This window comes from Acomys russatus, chromosome 20, assembly GCF_903995435.1.
Source record: "Acomys russatus chromosome 20, mAcoRus1.1, whole genome shotgun sequence".
Taxonomy (NCBI): Eukaryota; Metazoa; Chordata; class Mammalia; order Rodentia; family Muridae; genus Acomys; species Acomys russatus.
In genome coordinates, this window is record NC_067156.1 from 60,415,645 (window position 1) to 60,437,293 (window position 21,649).

General features: G+C 47.9%; 1 protein-coding gene across 2 annotated transcripts in view; it reads left to right on the top strand.

The window, feature by feature from the left end:
- The first annotated feature begins 2,152 nt into the window (after positions 1 to 2,152).
- The window catches only part of Myo5b (myosin VB), a 291,060-nt gene continuing 271,563 nt past the window's right edge, over positions 2,153 to 21,649 (top strand). The window contains exon 1 of one of the 2 annotated variants that reach the window (XM_051163654.1): positions 2,153 to 2,575. In XM_051163654.1, the coding sequence (XP_051019611.1) occupies positions 2,549 to 2,575 (27 nt within the window). In that variant the 5' untranslated portion in view covers positions 2,153 to 2,548. The remainder of the gene's footprint in view (positions 2,576 to 21,649) is intronic. The other variant, XM_051163655.1, reaches the window with a different exon arrangement.

The following is a 21,649-nucleotide window of genomic DNA, read 5'->3' on the forward strand; positions in this document are numbered from 1 at the left end:
GGGATAATAGCAGATTTGAGGGTAAGCATCGTGCTCAGAGATGAGAGAGGGAGCATAGAGAATCAGAAGGTGTTATAACAACCAGGAGGAAGAAGCAGATCTGGAAAAGGATGCTCGGGAGATGAGAATGAGAGAGGCTGGGAAAACAAGAGACAAAAAGGAGAAATAATAAGGCAGCTAGAACAAAACACTGACCTGGAATCTTTGCGAGTTTCAAAGAAGGGACCCTCTGTCCGGAATTCCAGTCTAGTAGGAGGCTGTGGGTGAGACTAGACATATACCCGCAGGAGAACACCACTTTTCTGATCAGGATTTCTGAGCAAGGAGTTCATTTTGGTGAGGAGGATCTTTACTGTGCACCAAAGGTCATCTCAATAACTATGGCACGATTAGGTTTTAATGATGAAAACAGGAAGAAAGCATTCCTATAGCATGGGCTAAGTGGGACGCAGATTAAAGCAGCGCCCCCCTCTGTGTTCATCCCAGGGTTGTCTCCCCCCCACCCCCGCTTCTCTCTCTGTGTTCATCCCAGGGTCCATCTCCCCCCTCCCACCCCACCCCATTTCTCTCTCTGTGTGTTCATTTCAGGGTCCGTCCCCCCTTCTCTGTGTGTGTGTTTTGTGGGGCAAGATTCCTTTGTGGGGGGGTCTCAGATCAGATATCCTGCATATCAGCTATTTGCATTATGATTCCTAGCAGTAGCAAAATTACAGTTATGGGGCAGTAATGAAATAATGGCTGGGCGGTCAGTACAACATGAGGAACTGTATTAAAAGGGTGCAGCATTAGGAAGGTTCAAAACATCTGCTGCACGTGCTAGGCAGTTACTCCATCACTCAGCTACTTCCCCAGCCCAAAGCATCCCTGCTTAACTTCGACTACCCTGGAACCACCTGAGAGCTCTTAAAAAGCTTTATTCCCTGAGCTGGAAGTAGCAAGGCAGGGGAAAACAGTCTTTCCAGTGCTTTGAAAGTTGGATTGAGAAGATCTTGAATTTGGGACCAGTCTTGAGTACATAGGAAAACCCTGACTTACAAAACAAAACCCAGTTCCAAACAAACCAAATTAAAAACCAAACAGCACAACCCCCAACCCTCAGGGCAACACCACAGGTGAGTTAAATCAGAATTTCTGAGGGCAGGAGCCTGATACCAGTTTAAGAGTAACGTGTAGAAAATGGGTTAAGGACGAGCTCTGTGCAGGTAAGTGGGGCCATCTGGGTAATCGAAGTGTAGAAGGCAAAAAAAAAAAAAAAAAAAAAAAAAAAAAAGAAAGAAAGAAAGAAAGAAAGAAAAGCCAGGAGCCCGTAGAACAAGAGTCAGGAGTCAGGCCTGCTGGTGTAGACGGCTGGCACAGAATGCCTAAATTTCTTTGGAATTTGGAGGAAAAAACTATGACGCTGCATGGGCAGCCAAAAGCAAGAACAGAGGAGACACATACAAATGAAGGAGGAAGGGCAGAGAGTCCCAGAGTATGGAACAGAAAAGCCAAGACACTTGAGAATTTCCATCTTCTGAGGTGGGAGGGGGCTGGAGTCTAGTAGGAGGCTGCGGGTGAGACTATCAATGCTGCCGCAAGAGACTATCACTTCCCTAATCGGGATTTCTGCGCAGGGAGTTCATTTTGGTGAGGATGATCTTTAGCGTGCATGAAAATCACCTTAACAACGAACTAGAACACAAGAAGCCTTTTTGTTTGTTTGTTTGTTTTTTGAGACTGAGTTTCTCTCTGTAGCCCTAGCTGTCCTGGAACATGCTTGGTACACCAGGGTGGCCTCGAACTCACAGAAATCCCCCCTGCTTCTACCACTTTTGCTGCTTCTGTGATAAAAGCCTCTACCGCCCGGCCAACTTTAGGTTATAATAATGAAAACGTTGAAGGCAAACATAAAATCGAGAGAGAAAGTATAGAGCCTTCCAGACTCAGATAGCTTTCTCTCTGTTTCTGAACTCTCGAGTTACTTTTCTTCCCTTTTTTAAGGTCTCCTTTGCACTTTTGCCCCACCTCCGCCTAGGTGTTCGGGCGGTGGGTTGGGGCAGGTGCGACACTCCGCCCACACCTGAGCAGCTTTCGCTGGGCGGCCAGCAGGGGGCAGCGGGTGCCGGTTCCCGGGGCTCCGCTCCTCTCCGGCCCCGCCCCCTGCCCCAGGACCCGGTAGCGGCGGGGGCGCCGAGGGCTTAAAGGCGGCGATTGCCGCCCGCTGTGCGGCACGGGTCGTCCCTCCCTCGCCGCGCGTCCGCGCCTCCACCCCATACCTGAGCCGGGAGCGCGGCGCGCCTTCTCCCCGCCCTCCCGCCACTCCTGGTCGCCGCACCAGCGCTGCCGCCGCCCTGGGAGTAAAGGTCGCCGGCCGGAGCGAGCAGGAGTCTGCGCTAGCTGGTCGGTCCACCCGAGAAAGGAGCACGGAGGAACTGGGACTGGTCCGGGAAGATTGCACCAGCCGTGCACTGAGATCGCCAGGGGGGAGCGTGGAGCCCGGTCTCAGCGCGCAGCTCCCACCCGGCGTCCCGCGCGAGGCGTCCGGGGCTCCGGCCGGGCCGGCGGGGTCATGTCGTACAGCGAGCTCTACAGCCGGGTGAGTGCGGGCCTGGCGCGGCTCCGGGGCGCAGGTGCGGCGCGATCTGCTCCAGGCTACCTTCCCCTTGCTTCCCAGACGCCCCTGCAAGCCTCTCTGTGGCCTTGGTCCCCGACACCTCTAACTTGGGTGGCGGAGAAAGTTTGGGTGTTCCGGGAGCGCGCCGCACCGACTGGCCGCCCCGCGGAGTCCCCTTGACAGCGACGCAGCATCGTCCCACGCGGGGGCTGTCACCACCTTTACTTCGCCCTTCACTTCTCGTCCTCTAGTCTTGCTCACCGGCTGAAAGCCTGGAACCACTGGGGCGTCTTAGCCCGCTGGGAGCTAGAATAGGACACTAGCCTCCACCGAGGCACCCGACATGCGACCCCATTTCCTCTTTCGTGGACCTGGTTTCTAGATCCTCTGCAGCGCCGAGTGCCTCTTAGTTGTTCTTTCCTTAGACCAGAGGGACCCTGAACTTGGGAGTGGTGAAGGACAGGGAGCCAGCTTGGTGGGAGGGGCATGGAGCCTAGAGGAGGGGTGAGGGCGGTGGGTAGAGAGACATCGTTTCTAATAATCCTAAGGAAGTAAATATACTTACATATATGTATATACATTTCAGTTTTATTTTGTGTATTATGCCTACATATCTGTATGTGCACCGAGAAGGCCAGAAGAGGGCGTCAGAGCCCTTGGAGCTGGAGTTACAAGTGGCAGTGAGCCACCATGTGGGTGCTAGGAACAGAACCAGGCTCCCCAGCAGGAGCAGCAAGCGGAATTAGCAAGTACTTTTAACTGCTGGGGCATCTCTTCAGCCTCAGGAAGCCCATACTTGTTTGCCTACAATGGCCATTCTTTTTGATGCAGCCCTTTTAAAGTTATCAGGTATTTGGGCGGGGGAGGGTTGGAGTAATTATTGACCACCGTTGGAGTATCGGTTTTCAAGTTGTATTCAAGGTTAGGGTGGGTGAGGGGCGGTGCGGTGCTCAAGATTGGAAACAGGTGCGGCAGGAGCGTCTTCTCCGGGATTCCGCGGCAGGTGCCATAGTTAAAGTGACCAGCAGCATTCTAGGCGTTGTCTCTGCAGCCCTAGCCCTTCTGGTTTCTGCCTGGTCTTGGGGGCAGGGGATCACGGCCCAAGGCAGGACCTTTAATCACCCGCCCCTTGCTTTCTTATAAAACGTTTCGTACGTCTCCATGTCTGGTTTTCTTGTTCGTCTTTTCTGGGAGCTGGGACCTGTTTGACTGTGCCTGTTTGCATGCCTCTGCGCAGAGGGATGTGTGTTTCTACGCGCACCGTGTGTACGCAAGTCTTGTAGGGAGTTTGCAAATCCTGTTACACCGGCCTGGTGGACAGGTCTGGGCGGGGTAGGAAGAGGTATTTCCGCATCCTCACCTGGCGATTGCTAGCTAAAGTCCAGCGCATGGGGGAGCCCTTCAGCTCCTTGGGCTCACCACCTATTATAGTTTGACGTTTTTAAATTCTTTTTTTCCCCTCTATGGACCTGGTTCGGGTCAGTAAGGGCTAACGTTCTTCCCGTAGTTATGAAGGAGGGTGTCACCTGGTTGGGGCCAGTACTGGGTTGCTTTGAGTAACCTTTTTGATCCACCAGGGATTCCCAAAGCAGGGTAGGTACCAGGTACCCTCTTGGAGAAGGGTGGAGAAGGTGCGAGCCAGGGCTGGAACTCTTTACTAATACTGGCTTGGGAAACGCACCCTACCTCTTTTACCCGTGGGAGTTTGGGGAGGAGCCTTCAGAATTCCAGCTTACAGCTCTGGCGCTGAGAGGCTCATCGGGAACCTGGTCTGGAGACTGCCAGGCAGTGAGGCAGTGAAAACAACCTGAGCCGGTTGGAATGTTCAGGGCTGAAGCTGTGTTCGGTTGACGCTGTGTAGAGCACCAGCGAGTACAAGAGAGATGAGCCACCGCATCGCAGGCTCATGCACCATGTCCTGTAGTCCCCGCGTGTTTCATTGTTGCGTTATGAAGCTAATGACTTCCTGGATCCACTTGTGGTTTTGGAGAGCTAGCTTCGAAAAACAAAACGTTCATACCGAATTTCTTTTCAAGCAGATCACTTGTAGGGGAAGTGAGTATATTGCCTGCTAATAGGGATGGAGAGTTAGTGGGAATCTGAACTTAAGGTGTTCCAAGTGTACTTTTGAGTTAACCATTTGTGGACAAAACTGCAGGTCCTGGAAGAACTAATTAAGAAGTATCTTCACTGGTATGAGGTTTTCGTATAAATAAATCAAAGGACAGGGTCTGCTGTTAGTGGGTTTCTGGTTCTCAGTTATTATGAAGTTATTGACTCTTAAGTCAAGGAGGTTTTCTGTGGCCCAGCACTAGCCTCCAGGGTCCTTTTTGTTTTGTTTTGGAGGCAGTATCTCCCTATATAGCTCTGGCTGTCCTGGAACTCACTATATAGACCAGGCTGGCCTCGAATTCACAAGAATCTGCCTGCCTCTGGCCCCTGAATGCTGGAGCTAAAAGTGTGCGCTACTACACCTGGGTAGTTTCTGGGTTTCTAGCTTGGCCTGCCATCACTCTCTCTCTGGCAGTGCAGTCTGAGAAGCAGTCAGCTGCTCTCTAACTTTTGTTTTTGTTTTTGTCTTGGTTTTGGTTTTTCGAGACAAGGTTTCTCTGTGTAACAGCTCCGACTGTCCTGGAACTCGTTCCGTAACTCGTTCCGTAGTCCAGGCTGGCCTCGAACTCACAGAGATCTGCTTTGTTGTAACGGTTAACTGTTGTAACCGTACTTGCTAGGCAGAATTCTGAGAGAGAAAGAGCCATGGATTATATACACAGACATAGCACCTGCCTCTCCGATTCACTCTGTTTCTCTGGGAGATGGTTTGTTTGTTTTTTTTGTTGTTGTTGTATTATTGAAATCTCCTGTGTTCCCTCCTATTTTTAACCTACCAGTGGGCTTTCCTAGTTTGTCAACCACTGGGTCGACACACAGGCTTTAATGTACTGTGCATCGTGGAAATAATTATCCAGTCTGCCAAGAGCATTTTTAAATCTTTGGAATGGAAGTTGTAACTCTTTATTGATCATTTCTATTGCCTTAGTTGGGAGATATTATTGGATGTAAATAGCCTGGGCATTAAATAGTTCTGGGTACCAACTTAGTCTAGTAGTATTATTTCTGGTTACTCAAAGTCTCCCACACCCACACCTTTTATCCCTCCTCAGCTTTTGGCTCATATGCTATATAGTGTGTGTATGAGTGATATTATGATTTTTTTCCTCACTGGTGAAGGGCACTTCTCATTAACAAAGACACTCCTATTTTTAGATTACCCAGCCCCTTACCTTTGAGGAATTGCTTTCTTTGCAGGGAGGGTGGAAAAAGAAAGCCAGTTAGTACTAGACGCTTTTAGAGTGACATCAAGGTGAGTCACTTCCACTGACTCTTAAGAGAAAGGCTGAGTGGACAGCAGGCTCTATTGTCACCAGAACTCTCTATGTGACATATGCTAGTGCTTTGTTCTGCAACCATTAGAGAAGACAGTGTGGGCTTGATTTGCACAGGCAGAGACCGGGAGCCCCTCAGAGTCAAGGCAGTGCTCTCGGATAATCCGTTTTTCTGCTCAGCCTTTAAATGTCAGGTAACATCTCTGTAGTCTAATGCATAGCTCAATATATGGTTTTTTTTTTTTTGTGTGTGTGGTTTTTCGAGACAGGATTTCTCTGTGTAGCCTTGGCCATCCTGGATTCACTTTGTAGACCAGGCTGGCCTCGAACTCACAGCGATCCGCCTGCCTCTGCCTCCCGAGTGCTGGGATTAAAGGCGTGCACCACCACGCCCGGCTCAATATATGTATTTTTAAATTGTTCTTCAGAGCTGGGGGTGGGATCCAGGGCTTTGCCTATGCTAGGCAAAGCTCTACCACCAGACAACACCTTAGTTCCAGCAGTGGCCTTCTGAGCGCTTCAAGGAGTTGTACCATTGGCAGACACGCCTTGTGTCAGCTTTGAGCCAGGAGCCTTTACCAAGAGTTCAGAGAGGAATACCACTCCTTGGTAAAGCAGAATTCCTGTGATTTAGGGAGGTGTCCTTCAGTTTTTCACATGCCTCAAGTAAACAGGTTTCCACCTGCTCTCGCCGTACTTGCCCTCACCACCGGAAGAACTGACAAATCAGTCTTTATTCTTGTCACCATCTCTGCATTGTCCATCATTCAGAAAAAAGATGGTATTTCAGACCATGGAGAAGTCTTGAAGATCTTGGTAACAGATGCTGATCACAGCAGGTTGTAGCGCACACCTTTAGTCTCAGCACTTGGGAGGCAGGGGCAGAGGCCGAGGCAGGCGAATCTTTGATTTTGAGGCCACAGGTCTCCAGAGTGAGTTTCAGGACAGCCAGGGCTACACAGAGAAACTGTCTTGAAGAACAAAACAAAACAACAACAACAACACACACACACACACACACACACACACACACACACACAGAGAACTGAACTTAGAAATGAAGATATGGGTGCTAGGTGTGCTTGCTGCTCTAATAAAAGAAAGCGTTTCACTGGGGCTGGCTTACGGTTTCAGAGGTTTAGTCTGTTGTCATGGTGGGGAGCACGGCAGACACAGTGTTGGAGAAAGAGCGGAGAGTTCTAGATGTGAATCCACAGGCAGCAGGAAGGAGCGACACTGGGGAATCCCTGGTTCTGAGAGCTGTGGCAGAACACGCTCGTGCCAGGTCACTTCTTTGCCCTGTGCGTTAGCTCATTCGACAGCACTAAGATTTAGGCATTTGTAGCATCCCTGTTTAGTAAGCAAGGGATCTTAGGCTCACACTGGGTACCCAAACTAGGGGCCTTGTCCGCTGCCCTGCTGTCTTCCATGCAGTATCTGTCCCTTCAGCAGTGCAACACGACCGTGATTTGTGTATCAGTCATGTCATCTAAGAGATTCCTGGAAACCACTTCCACCCACCCACTTAGCCCACAGTCTTTGGGTGCCTGAGGGTGTGTTCTGCTGCCTGTCCGTTGGCCAACGGATGTTTGAGGTGCGTATGCACTCTTCGTGGAGGTTGTAAGATTTGATCATTTCAGACAAGACTCCTTTAGTGTATGAGGGTAGAACTTCCCAGGTGTATGTAAACAAGGTTCTCGAGTGTTCCCTGGTATAGCGTTAACACGCCAGAAGGTTTGTTAAAGCCTGTCAGGAACACCCTCTAATTCAGCGATTTTAGTGGGACAGGGAAGCAGTCTTCACGTTGCCCAGACTCCAGTGTGGATTAGGCACTTTTTGATAACAGGTTAAATTGTTACCTTTGGGAATGATCAAAATGTCCATCTCAGCACTGGGTTAGCTAGGTTAAGGGTGCAACCCTCTTAAAGTTTTATTGCCCTGTTTCTTCTCCTCCTTGCATTGGGTCTTGATATGTTTTCCAGGCTAACTTCGAACTCATGGACTATAGGCAAACATTACCGCACCCAGCTTATTGCCTTCTTTTGAGTGATTCTACTTGTGACATAGTCTCTTTAGCTTTTGTCATCATTGCTGAAAGGGAAATGATTTTGATATTTTTGCCATCATAGAGCTCACATGTGCTGTGACATGAAATCGTAAGAGAAGGAACACACTGAGAGCCGCATGATGAAATTCAAAGTCTTGACTAAAGCTCTGATACCAAGAAGTTCAGGTCCCCTAGGCTGGAGGCCAGACTCCATGAAAAGAGGGAGTAAGAAGGCAATAGAATGTTCTATTCATCTTGTGACCTGGATACTGGGTATCACAGTGAAGACGAGAGGGGAAAATGTTTGAAATGGTAAATTTTAGTGTATTTATCTTTGCACACACAGACTATTCACCCTAGACTGGTTTATCTTCCTTTTTCCTTTCTGCCCAGCTGTATCCGCAGTGTAACCCCAACCAGTCAGGTGATGCATTGGTACAACATTTCCTGTGATGCTCAGCATCATGTAAGGTGCTTCAGAGAAGCATGAACATTGTTTTGTTAATTTTGAAGTGATGGAACTATGAGAACCTGAGGGAAATGGAAACTAGCGTGTTTGGGGATGAAGGTGGCGTGAGCGCGGAAAGGAGGGTGGCACTGCTGGCAGAATGCGAATCTGGCCAGCGTGTGCACAGGTGCTTGCTTTATTACTATGCATCATCAACTACTTAAAAATAAAAGCACCACAGATAAGTGTAATCTTGACCACCCCCCCTCCTTAAGGAAACTTCTCTTTGTGAGAAACCCACAACCAATCAAAATGCAGAGATGTGGAGCCCTGTCCCGTTTCCACATCTAAGGCTCAAGTGACCTTGAAGAGAAGGCAAAAAGACCATCAGAGGCGCAGGGAGTTTGCTGTGAGATTGTGTCTTCCAGTAACATCAGAACCTACACCTATAAAGTCTCACCGACATGTCTGTTCAAACATGAGCTCAACAGGGATGGCACCAATGGACAGGTCAAAACACAGGGGGAAGGCCATGAGGAGGCCTCAACCTTATGTAAGGAACCATGGGCAACTGAGTGAAGCTGGGAGCGGGGGAGGTGGCCTTCCCAGGGACAGGTGTACCAAATGGTTGATCAGTGCCAAGCAGTCAGCCCTGGAAACATACATACATGTACATTGTATGGACTGTACAGGTTACATTTAGGAATATGAACACACACACACACACACACACACACACACACACACACACACACACACTAACAGTGAAAAAGAGTCCATGAATTTGAAGGAGAGCCAGGAAGATTTGGAGGGAGAAATAGGAAGGGGAGAAATGTTCTAATTAAATTATATTCTCAATATATACAAATGCTGTTGCTGAAGACTGAGCCACTGAGCTGGACAGAAGTTTCAAAGCCAAATAGAAAGCTTTGAGAGCTCAGGCAAACTGTCTTTTGCGCATGCAAGTAGTGGTCAAATGTACATGTTGGAAAATTGCTCTCATGGAAGATTCACGTTGAATCGTATGCTCATAATCCTCGACGTTCCCAAGACGGGATTTGGCAAACTGTGGGCACACAACAAATGTCGTTGGCTTAGTTTAACTCCTCCATGAAATCCCCCATTCCCATTGTAGGCTATGGCTCTTTTTGGCAGGGAACTACCTTTCCCCTAACATTATCTTCCGCCATGCTTGGGCCAGCCACTGACAGGTACTCAGCAGAAAGCCCATCTGTTTCCTCTGGCACTGGCCTAAGTCTATGAAGTGGGGAGACCTTGTGGATGTGGTGGTTTGAATAAGAATGACCCCCCCAACCTGCCCCCTCACCCCCATAGGCTTATTTGAATACTAGGTCCCCAGTTGGCCGGAACTGTTTGGGAAGGATTAGGGGGTATTGCTGGAGGATGCATGTCACTGAGTTTTCAAAAGCCCGTGCCTTTCTCAGCTCTACCTGTCTGCCTCACACCTGAGGATCAGCTATAGACTCTCAGCTACTGCACCATTGCCTGCCTGCTTGCCTGCTGCCAGTACTTCCTGCCATGGTGGCCATGACTCTGTTACCCTATGCCTCTGTAAGGTCACCCTGTGCTAAAGGCATGGTCTTCTAGTCCCTCGTAAACTTGCAAGGTCTCATTGAGCATTCTCACTAAGGCTTTATAGGTCTTTGCACAGTGAGAGCAGGGGCGAATGTGAGTGTCCACACCACATGGGAGACTGGGAGGAGCAGGTCTTCAGAAGCAACAACAGTAAATCAGGGAAGAAAAGTTAGCAATAGGATCAGTTTCAACTTTCAGGGAAGACGATACCCATTGTGGTATCTGTCCAAAGATTCAGACCATCTTTCATATTCATCACGTGGGCAACAAATACAATGTGGCATCCGAGTGAACATAAAAGCCAGTGTGAGAAGCAGGACGAATTGTCTCTTCAGAGTGATCATTTGACCTTGAGTCCTTCTGTTGTGTGAATTTAGTATCAAGGAAGTATTAGTACAGTGAAAGGAGATAAACTGCCCATCTCATCTGATCAGATTTAATCCCCTTCTCAATTTGCCTCTACTCCGCAATGAGGGCTGGGCGTGCTTGCAAATTAAGGAAAATGAATGTCTACTCAGCCCTAAACTAAAGTTTCTTTGCTGTCAGTCTGTTTGTCCTGTGTGCATGTGTTTAACTGAAACATACTCCATGCGCCAAAATAGTGGCGATGCTTTTAAAGTGTGGGTTTTGTGACCAGTACGTTAGATCCCACACATCCCGATAGGTCGTCTCTCTGAGGATGGCCGCTGAGGCTGGAAGTGGAAGATGCAGCTATAAGGCCACTGAAAACGCCTTCACACCTGACGGCGCATTCTTTGGTTCTCATCTCTGGTGGCAGAACTGTCATGCTTGAACGACATACTTTCTCTCTAGAATCAGTAAAAAGTTATTTAAAAATAAGCTGGCCAGGGCAGGGATTTGCTGATGCACGGCCATTGTAATGCTGTGTGACTCTGGGGGTTGCTTCCTTACATTTATTACTACTGTGTGTTTCTGTGGTGGGAGTGACACTTGCGTGGAGGCAGAGGACAACTTTGGGGAGTTCTTTCCTCTTGCATCTGTATTTGGGTTCCGGGGAATAACCTTAGGTTGTCAGGCTTATTCAGCAAGGACTTTAACCACTGAGCCACCGTGCCAGCCCTGGATGCCAGTTGTGTGCGGCATCTTTCTGGCTTTGGTTCTGGAGTCACTGTCACTCTGAATGTTCTCAGTGTCCAGTAACTACAGAGATGTGAGGCAGCTGGGGACAGGCAGCTGGCTGTAGCAGTTGTGGTCTAGTCACTCAGAGTTAGAAACTCAGATTTATTGTTACATTGATTTATGGCTCACTTACATTTATATGTAAATACAAGTAACTTAATACCTATATAATTACCTACAAATTATGACTGGTATAGTCACATCAGTAAGTAGCTCATGATTTAAAAATCAAATGGAAAAGACTTTGTACCTAATCCCCTACCTGGGATGGTCTTCGGAAAGATGAAAGAGTATCCCTGCTGGGCCAGGCAGGCTGTTTGGTAGTAAATGTGAGTGGAAGTGAAACGAGAAAGGAGGATATACAACAGCATTAGTCAGCATAAGGAAGCCACCCATGTGCCATTTATAAGGTCAAACGGACTGACAAGATGCAGCATACAGATGCAGTGGCATACAATTGGCCTTAAACAAAATTCCAACATGTTCTGAACCAAGTCGAGCTTTGGAGGCATTTTGTAAAGTGGAACAAGCCGGTTATGAAAAGACAAGCAGTGTATGATTCAAAGTCGTACATGAGGCATTAAGAACAGTCATAGTCACAGAGCCAAAGTAGAACGAATGTGGTTGGTTGCTGGGGGCGGGGGGAGCTTAATGGGTTCAGAATTACAGTTTTGCAAGGTGAGCATGAAGGATATGGATACTGTTGACAGCTATAGGCCATGTTAATGCCACTGAATTTTCCCCTAAAAATGCTGATGCTAAGTATTATACCTTGTATATCTTATTACAATTGTAAAAAGTACCCTTGGGTGGAAGGAAGAGGACAGACGAAAATATCATATAGGCTATGTGCAACCCTTAAGTGGTCTAGACCAGGGTCTGAATTCTGGTTCCTCAGCTGCCCAGTGATCTTATGCTTAACTTCTAGGTTTCAATGAGCCATGAATTAAAACTCTATGCAGGCTTCAGAGGCTTGTTGGGATAAAGTATCAGGCGAAGAGTCTTCTTAGGTGGTGATTTCAAGTCTTTAGACATGCCACGTTGTTGGGAAAGCCACAGTCTAGGGCAGCCTTCCTAATGCTTGATCTTTTAATACAATTCCTTATGTTGTCGTGACCCCCCCAATCATAACATTATTTTTGTTTTGTTTTTTCAAGACAGGGTTTCTCTGTGTGTAGCCTTTCTTGGACTCATTTGTAGACCAGGCTGTCCTCGAACTCACATCGATCTGCCTGCCTCTGCCCCCAAGTGCTGGGATTAAAGGCATGTGCCGCCACCACCTGGCTCCATAACATTATTTTTATTGCTACTTCATAACTGTAATTTTGCTACTGTTATGAATTGTAATACTGTTTTGAATCTGTATTTTCAGATGGTCTTCAGGGACCCCTGTGAAAGGGTCGTTTGATCCCTCCCTAAAGGGGTCACGGCCCACAGGTTGAGAACTGTTGGTCTAGGGTAACACAGTGTAGGGTCAGCCTGCAGGCCGGGCTGGGAGCTTTGGATGTTTATCTGTTATGTGCCAGGTAGCCAATCTTAAGCTGTGCGCCTTAGCCTTGCAAAGCACCAGCGTCATGGAGAAACTCTGGGGCTTATAACATGCTTGCCTCCTTTCAGGCATGCAGAACACACAGTCTTCTGAGCTCCTGCCTTTGAGGCCTGGCAGCCACTCAGACCTGCAGTCTGCAGTGAGGTGGGCCACCTTTATACTGAGGAGACTAGCTCCCATTGATGTGACGGACTGTCCTGGCTAAATTTAGCTGTCAACGACATAGCCTCAATGATGGGAGTCTCAACTGAATTTCTCAGGTCAGAATGGCCCATGGACATATTTGTAGGAGACTGTCTCAGTTGTTAGTTGATGTAGGAGGGTCCCCACGGAGAGCGCCGTTGGTCCTGGGCTGTATAGGAAAGCTGCCTAAGCACCACTGAGCTGGCAGACAGAGCTCGTCCCTGCTTCTGCTTCAAGTTCTTGACTTTCCAACACGATGAGCTGTAACCAGGGGTATAACCCTTTCTTCCTCTAGTTGCATCGGATCATAGCAACAGAGAGCAAACTAAGCACACTCTTAGCACTTAGCTATTTGGCATATAAGGGCACTTCAAGATATGGGCTCTATTCTGAGGAGGCTTAAAGCATTAAGATTAATGGAGGGGTCTAAGGATGACCTAAGTATCTCTTAGGATACTGAACAGTTCTGAGTATGCATGGCTCTGGGTACCTGATTATCATGTCAGTAGGAGAGAGTGCATTTCCTTCAGTGCTGTTGTCATAGACAGGACGTGATAGTCCTTGGTCTCTTTTCCGGTCTGCTTGCTTTGGCCGTGGATTGAACACCCTCTCTGGATCTGCAGTTCCAGTTTAGGATGGCTCCACTGTTTGCTCTTGTGGATGCCATTTGCTGCAGTGGCTGTCATGGAAAACCAAAGCTCCCTCTCTGGTTCTGGAGACTGTGCTCTACTGAGAAGCCTTGTGCTCAGCCGGGAGTACCTTGGTGATTGGCTGTTTATGAGGAGGTCCTACCTCTGGTCCAGCTGGCTTGCTGTCCCAGCCCTCTTTGGCCCAAGGAGCTTCCTGAGATGAAGCCATGATGGGAACCTAGCAAGCCCTCTCTCAAGAAGCATGGATGTTGCTGGCACTTGAGACATGTTTTCCTAGTTGGGCCTGAAAGTATATGAACAGAATAGGTTGTGGGAGAGCGGCCCCAGGTTGAGTCCTTTCTTAAAGGGCCATGCTTATTTATGAAACGCATATCCGTCTGTCTTACTTTCAAATCTGGTTTCCCCTGTCGTCTGTCTCTACTCCAGATCCTAGTGGATCTTTCTATGTTTAGAAGGGGAGCTATGACCTGCCATTGCCCCACAGAAACAATGCTGCCATCCTCCCCACATTTGTCACTACACACGAGTCCAGACCCTTTTCTTCTTGGGTTTGTCCATCTCCCCTTCTAGAAGGGTCCTTCATTATCTCCTTGTTTTATGGTTGTTTCTCTACTTTCTCCCTCCTCCTTTAATTGCACATTCTTTAACTTCCTGTAACCCACCCTTAATAAACACCCCAGGATCATCCACTGTGCTAATATCCCTGAAATGTGACTGGTGGTGTGTAACTAAACCCCACTCGCCAGCCTGCTGGGGTTGCATAACACTCAGCTGCTGCACCCTCGTTCACTGGGGTGAGTGCTGAGGGCAGCTGTCTGAATTGGCTCAGGTTGCAGTGTGAAGCATCTCAGGAGTCGGGAGCTGTGAGTAACACCCAGCTACTTGGAACAGAAGTAGCCGTCCTGTGAAATGGTGTAGCCGCGCGCCACCCAGACTACTGAGGCTCTCAGGGTTTCCCACTTTGTCTTGTGCAATAAAAGCAAATACTTGGCTCAGCGCTGGAATTTAAAACCTCACCTTAAGCTTTTGTGACTTGCATTGGTTACACTTCCCTGATGAGCTACGTTTATGCATCTGAAGGGTTTTTTGTTGTTGTTGTTTTTTGTTTTTCTCCCAAAATCAGGGTTTCTCTGTGTAGCCTTGGCTGTCCTGGATTCACTTTGTAGACCAGGCTGGCCTTGAACTCACAGAGATCCGCCTGCCTCTGCCTCCCTGAATGCTGGGGCTATAGGTGTGTGTCACCATGCCCGGCTGCATCTGAAGTTTTTCTGTTAATTTACCATGTAAGGTAGACATGCTAAGAGACTATAGTTTTGGGGTTATTGTAAAATCAATGGTTAGAACAGAGGTAGCTTATAGCACCAAGCCAGGGAGGGTTTGATAGTGTTCCTTCCTGTCCTCTCTGATTCGATGCCTAGTTTAATGGATGGGAAGTAGATTTGACGCCATCCCAGTTTGGGCTGTGTACTTGGTGACGTACTATGGAGAGTGCCAAGGTCTGCTTTGCAGAGATGACACCTTCAGCTCACAGTGCATGCCACAGCCTTATTGCCACAGCTGAGCCGTCTTGATTTGCTTTGGTGGGCTGGGCAGTGTTGTGTGCTAGACTCACCCATGAGCTCTGCTTGGTGCTCAACACTGTGGTGTGAAAGGTAAGGCCCAGTTCTTGTTCCCAATGTGACAGTATCATAGATGCTCTCTAGGGGTAGTGCATGAGGGAGACATCTGACCAGTGTCATCTTCAGAGATGACAAGGGTGGGCTCTACATCCTTCTTGTGGGAGAGTCACTGAGCATGGCTGTCATGGCACTCATCACTTCTCTTTCTCTTGTCCTTTGTGGGCTGCTGTTCCTGCCTAACCCCACGGGCCTCAGCATGCTTCTGCTGCTTCCATGTGTTTGGAAGAATGGGGCCTCTGTCACCAGCCACTCGGTAGGGGGCTTCAGAGCTGTTTCTAAGGGCTCACTGGAATGGGACCTGTGTCAGCCTGGACCTGGCCTGGAGGCCACCTGGGGAGAGCCAGACTCTTGGAAGGCAGCTTCCTTGAATGGGATGGATGGGTCAGAGCCAAAGTTCTATGCAGGTCCTTAGATATTGACACCAAACTATAATTTTTATAAACTACCATGCTTTTAAAGAAAGTAGGCAAAGTGAGTACATAAAAGTCCAAATGTAAAAATGTTTCTTCGCTATTTTAAGAGCTTACAAGCCGGCGTGGTGGCACACACCTTTAATCCCAGCACTTGGGAGGCAGAGGCAGGTGGATTGCTGTGAGTTTGAGGCCAGCCTGGTCTATAAAGTGAGTCTAGGACAGCCAAGGCTACACAGAGAAACCCTGTTTCGAAGAAGAAAAAAAAAGCTGATACAGTTTTAGAAATGAATTTTGTAGAGCATATTCACTAGGGTATATTGAAAGTATGAGAGACTCTATTTGCATGGGTCTGTTCAGCACTGCCTCTGATGTTTGGGACTATGCCTTTCCTCATTTTGGATGGTCTTAGCTTGAGCTTTCCATAAAAGGAGGAATTGACTCAGTGCCATCTGGGGAAGGTGGCCAAGGTGGTCTGTTTCCATGCAATAAGGGTAACTGCCTCGTATAATCAGTTTAGTGTTTGATGTTGTTTTGAGCAGATGTATCTAAGTCCTTTCAAAGCCCTTTCACCGTCATCCTTATAAAATAGCACTTCTCATCCTTTATGGCAAGGTGTGGTCCTGGTGCAACATGACTCAAGATATCTTCAGATATAACGAGAAAACACACAGAAATGTAACCAGAAAATACACAGGCAAGAAGCATCTGGCAATACTTTTTTTTTTTTAAGGACCTAGGGTGATAAACGATGTTCAGGAACGCACACTTGTCTTATAGGCAAAAAAAGTAGTTGCTTAAATTGTTGCAGACTTTAGCGGAGATAGTGCTATTGATTTTATGTACTGGAGTAAGATTGCGATCACATTAACCTCCTTACGACCTCCATTTTATTATCCAGACAACGTTTGCAGGAGTGAGACTCCAGGATGGAAGTTCTACAAAGTTCCTTGTGTGGACTCTGGCCAGTGGTGGCTTTTGTCAAGTGTATTGGCTTCGACAGGGAGACAGGTGTGGGAGAGAGGGTGAGTGGACTTGAGGGGGACCCCTCCTACCCCAACATGTGTCCTTTGACGAGAACTGAGGAACAATGATGGTGTGGCTTGGTTAAGTCTGGCTCACGATGTATTTCGATTTCAGAAATGCAGCTAGATTAACGCAGGCCCCCTCTGCCCCCTCCCCCCTTCCCTCCCCTGCAAAAAACCAGAGGAAAACAATAAACCAACCATATAGAGTAGCAACTTCAGTTAAGCCAGTCTGCATAGTGAGGATATGCCCCTGGGGTAAGAATGATTGGAGGGAGGAACTCCATCTCCCTGCAGTCCGAAGCTTCTGGAAAGGAAGACATTTTCCTGTAATGGTTGGAGCTAGAGATTTCCAAGCAGAATTTTGGCGGTCTGTGGCTTTTGCTATATTGTTGACGTTCGATTTATGCCCACCATTGAGAATTACCACTAACATATGCCTTCCACTGTATTGTTTTCTCAACTGCTTTCTTTGTAGACTAGCCTAACCTTGTATCCCTAGGCTGCCTTTGATTTCCCAAGCCTCCCGCCACAGCTCTCATAGTGTGTTGTTATTCTGAGCTACCAGTGGTACATTTTAAGGTATATGCGAAGCCATACTTATACGTGAAGCCCATTTAAAGGTGGGTTCTCAGAGCAGGGAGGCGTCCGGACACTACAATATATGCAGATGACCAGGGAAAGAGTGTCTTCCTAGGTGTGATGGCAAATGTAAGGTTGCAGCAGGAGGGTCTTGGGTTCCAGGCCAGCCTGGGCTACATAGGGAAATCCTGCCAAAAACCCCAAACAAGCACAGCAAACAAGGTTTAATGTTGAAATGCCACTGTGCTGTCATATGGGATTTACTATGACAGCAATGGGTGCATGCTGTGGTGCAGTAGATTTAGCTTGGTGTGGGAGCATGTGGTCGCTCAGACCCTGGCCATTGCAGGGACTAGAATGGCTCTTTTCTGTGTAAGTGAGCATGTCTTCTTGCCATCTATTGAGCAGGATGTGCTGTAAGCATAGATGTAGTGTGGGTGCCCTTGAATAGGAATTCGGCCCCTTGAAACCTGAAAGGTGGCTAGAACTAACTTCTTTTTGAGAAGGAGCATCAAATTAAGAAAAAGAAATTTTAAATAAGTGTTAGAAAAATAATAAAGTTTTTGGGAGTCTACATACTCCTCAAAACTTAGAGGCTTGATTCATGGTTTCTGTTTGTCCTGGTCCATTTTGTCAACTTTGACACAAACCTAAACATACCTACATAGGACCTCAATAGGTGGTCCTGAGTTTTATAAGAAGTCAGACTGAGCAGCCCATGGGGAAGCAAGGCAGTAAGCAGCAGCCCTCCACAGCCCCTTGCTTCAGGTTCCTCAGCGGTGGAGGGTAAGCCCTCACAGTCGTAAGCTGAAATAAACCCTTTCATCCATAGATTGCTTTTGGTCATTGTGTTTTATCACAGCGACAGAAAAATCCTAAGACCATTTCTTAGAGAAATAGGTTTCCAACTTACTTGATTTTAAGAGTGGGAATTGTAAAGACTTCGTTGACTTAGTATAGCATTAAATGTGGTTTACTTCATGTTGTGTGTTGGTAGTTACTTAGTGCTTGGCTGTAGAGTGAGAAACATGAAAAGCCCCACTTGATATTCATTCTAGCCATAACTCACAACATGCAGCTTGTGAGTTTGGGTGTAGACAGGATTGGGGCAGGTATAAGAGGGGACTAGAGAGATGGGGACAGGGGTGGGGGGATAGAGGGGAGTAAAATGTTAGAGGGAGAGATGAGTTCTGCACTGGTGGCTGCTCACGGTTGACCCTGGAAGAAGGTAACCGGAGTTCACCCAGGCCCTGGCTTGCCTTACTTCAGACGTCTATTCCCCATCATGCCCCGGAGCTCCAGTTCAGCATCTCACTGATGCTGAGTCAGGGATGTGCGGACGAACTGGCATGTTTGGTTTCCCCAAGTCCTCGTGCCACACTGTTACTTGTTCCAGAGCCCTGGCACAATGTGTTCTTCTAGGAACAGGGCCTGGTGTCTAAGGTCAGGCTCCCACTCCTGTAGCAGCAGCAGGTAACAGCACCCGAGGGAAGACAACGAAGGCACTGTCCACTTCGTACGTGTGTCTCAGTTGATGGCTAAGAGTACATACGTTACCATCTATCCTAATCCTGGCCTTATAGGAAAGTAGGGAGGGTGCCCCTGAAATAACTCAGTGGGTAGCTACTGAATTTTCCTTTCAGAAAACACGTGTTTGTTTTAAAAGCCCCCACATGTGTTTGTTTTCTTTCTTACTCAAGTTCTTCTTTTTCTTGTTCAGATGATCCCTGAGAAGAGAAGATACAGGAAAAAGAACTGAGATCCTGATGTGTTGGGAGGCACTGGAAGATGGCCTGAGACTCAGCTCCTGGCTTAGTCTAGCATAGGACGTCCTGGGGTTGGGTCTTACTGGGAATTAGAGGGCAGTGGAGGTGGGAGATCCCATCACCTGCACGTGTGTGTGTGTGTGTGTGTGTGTGTGTGTGTGTGTGTCTGTTTGTGTGTGTGTGTGTGTGTGTGTGTGTGTGTCTGTTTGTGTGTGTGTGTGTGTGTGTGTGTGTGTGTGTGTGTGTGTGTGGTGTTTTCTGGAGTCTTACTAGCTTGTGCCTGACGGAATTAGCTCATCACTAGTTACATTATTTCCAGGTTATCAGTATATTCTCTACGTAACCCTAGCCATGTGAGCTAATGTTTGTAATCTCCCTTTTATTTATTTATTTTAAGTTTTGAGACAAGGTTTCATTCTGTAGCCCAGGCTATCTTGGAAATCAAAATTGAGGCAGGCTGCCTACCCCAGTTTCCCAAATCCTGGCTACAGGCATGGCTGGTGCCATACTCTCCCTTTGTATCCTTATATACCCTATCGACTTGGTGTATTTGGAAATCTTAGAACAATACAGATTTTGTATTTGAGTCACTGGTATAGTTCAAAGATCCACAAACCAAGAGGCCCCATGTGTGAGGGCCAGCGATGACAGTTGAGATGTCCCACCTAAAGAGTGGGGTAGAAACAATGAGAAGATGGTGGAGAAGGGGACGAGAGTGAGTTCTGCTTTTTTTTTTTGGTTGTTGTTGTTTGAGCCCTTAGTGATTTGGAAAATGCCCGCCCATGTTGGTGAGGAGGGACTCTTCGCTCCATGGATTCCATAGCTAATCTTTTCTAGAAGCATCCTAACAGACAGTCCTAGAAACAATCAGCTTATCAGCCCTCTGGGTATCCTTTCGCATTCAGACGGACTCAGTGTTGCCTACTAGTCTGATCGGTTAGGAAAAGTGGGATGGCTCCACCTGTAAGAACGAACATTTTCGAAAGGTCTCCCCTCCCAGTAAAAATAGACAGAAGTGATCTTGTTTGTAGCTATTGCTCGCCCCTCCACTTTCTGCTGCCTCAGTGAGTCTCACAGTCCAGTTGCCCTCAGAGCCAGGTGTCATCTATTGTAATTCCCGTGGGCTTGACTTCACTGAGCCCTTGTGCTTCTTGCCCCTCCCCATCCTCAGCTGCCTGGACCATGGAGCCTGCCTCCTAATGGGTTTTTCGCTTCACCCTTTGTCTCCTTCCAGTCGGTTCTCTTCTGAAGTGTCACATTCTGTCACTTTTGACAAGCCGCCTTGCTAGGCCTGTAAGACTGTGTATAACCTGGCCCCTGTCTACCCTGGCTCACTTGTGTTTGCGTGAGCACTTGCTGACCCCTACAGGCTTCTTGCCTTTGCCCGAGTCCTTCTGCACGGATATTCTCTCTGAAGCTGTTGGTGGTTTCACGTCCCTCAGGTTCTTCCTAATCTGCCTTTTCAGCCCACCACCCTCTCTTGCATCCCCTCCCGTAGTTCAGATGTTGGCTTGCACGAGCATTTAGGAGAGCAGCCCTTGCCATGCCCATCATCACATCTTCGGTGCCTAGAACTTGAATAAAACACAGAAGATGCTCTGTAAACATTTGAAACCAGACACCATTACTATAGACTCACTTCATAGAGTTGTACTATAATTGGCGAACTTGTCCTAGCCATTTTACAGATAATGATTGATGAGGGAGACATCTCACACTGAGCGGGAGAATCTTTGGTCTCATCCTGACCCCAAACCAGCTCACTGTGCTGTTCGGAATCCAGAATGTCTCAGAGTTCTGATTCTCCAGGCCTGGACCCTGATGTATGTTCTATTCTAGATCATCGGAAGAAAGGAACCAATCAGAGAACCAGGATGGCTGATCTGTTTGTTTTCATTTCTTCCCTGTATTGTGTTGGAGGCATCTTAGCAAGTGTTGCTTTAATGAACATGGCCCTCAACAGCAGGGACCAGAATGAGTGTCTTGGTTGGCTCTACAGATTGTGAGCACTCTTCTGATCAGGCCCCTCAATCAATCAATCAATCAATCAATCAATCTCTTCCTCCCACCGTCCCCTTCCCTCTGTCTCTCTCTGTCCCTCTATCTCTGTCACTCTGTGTATGTCTCTGTCTGTCTCTCTTTCTGTCTCTTTCTATCTCTCCATCTCTCTGTCTTTCTCTCTATGTGTCTGTCTGTCTCCCTTTCTCTGTCTCCTTCTATCTCTCCGTCTCTCTGTTTCTCTCTGTGTGTCTGTCTGTCTCTCTCCCTCTCCCCCCTCCCCCCCCCTCTGTGTGTGTGTGTGTGTGTGTGTGTGTGTGTGTGTGTGTGTGTGTGTTAGTGAACACTTGGAAGGTGCTCTGTTGCTGAGGGGTTTTCCAAATTTAGGTTGGGCTGGCTATTAATGAGGCCCTCTGTCTGGTTTGTTTCATGGGTGCAACACTTGGGCAGTACTTGGTGATGGGCAGTACTTGGTGATGGGCAGTACTTGGTGATGGGCAGTACTTGGTGATGGGCAGTACTTGGTGATGGGCAGTACTTGGTGATGGGCAGTACTTGGTGCTCACTGAGCAGCAGTGGCTCTTGGTGATCAGTTGT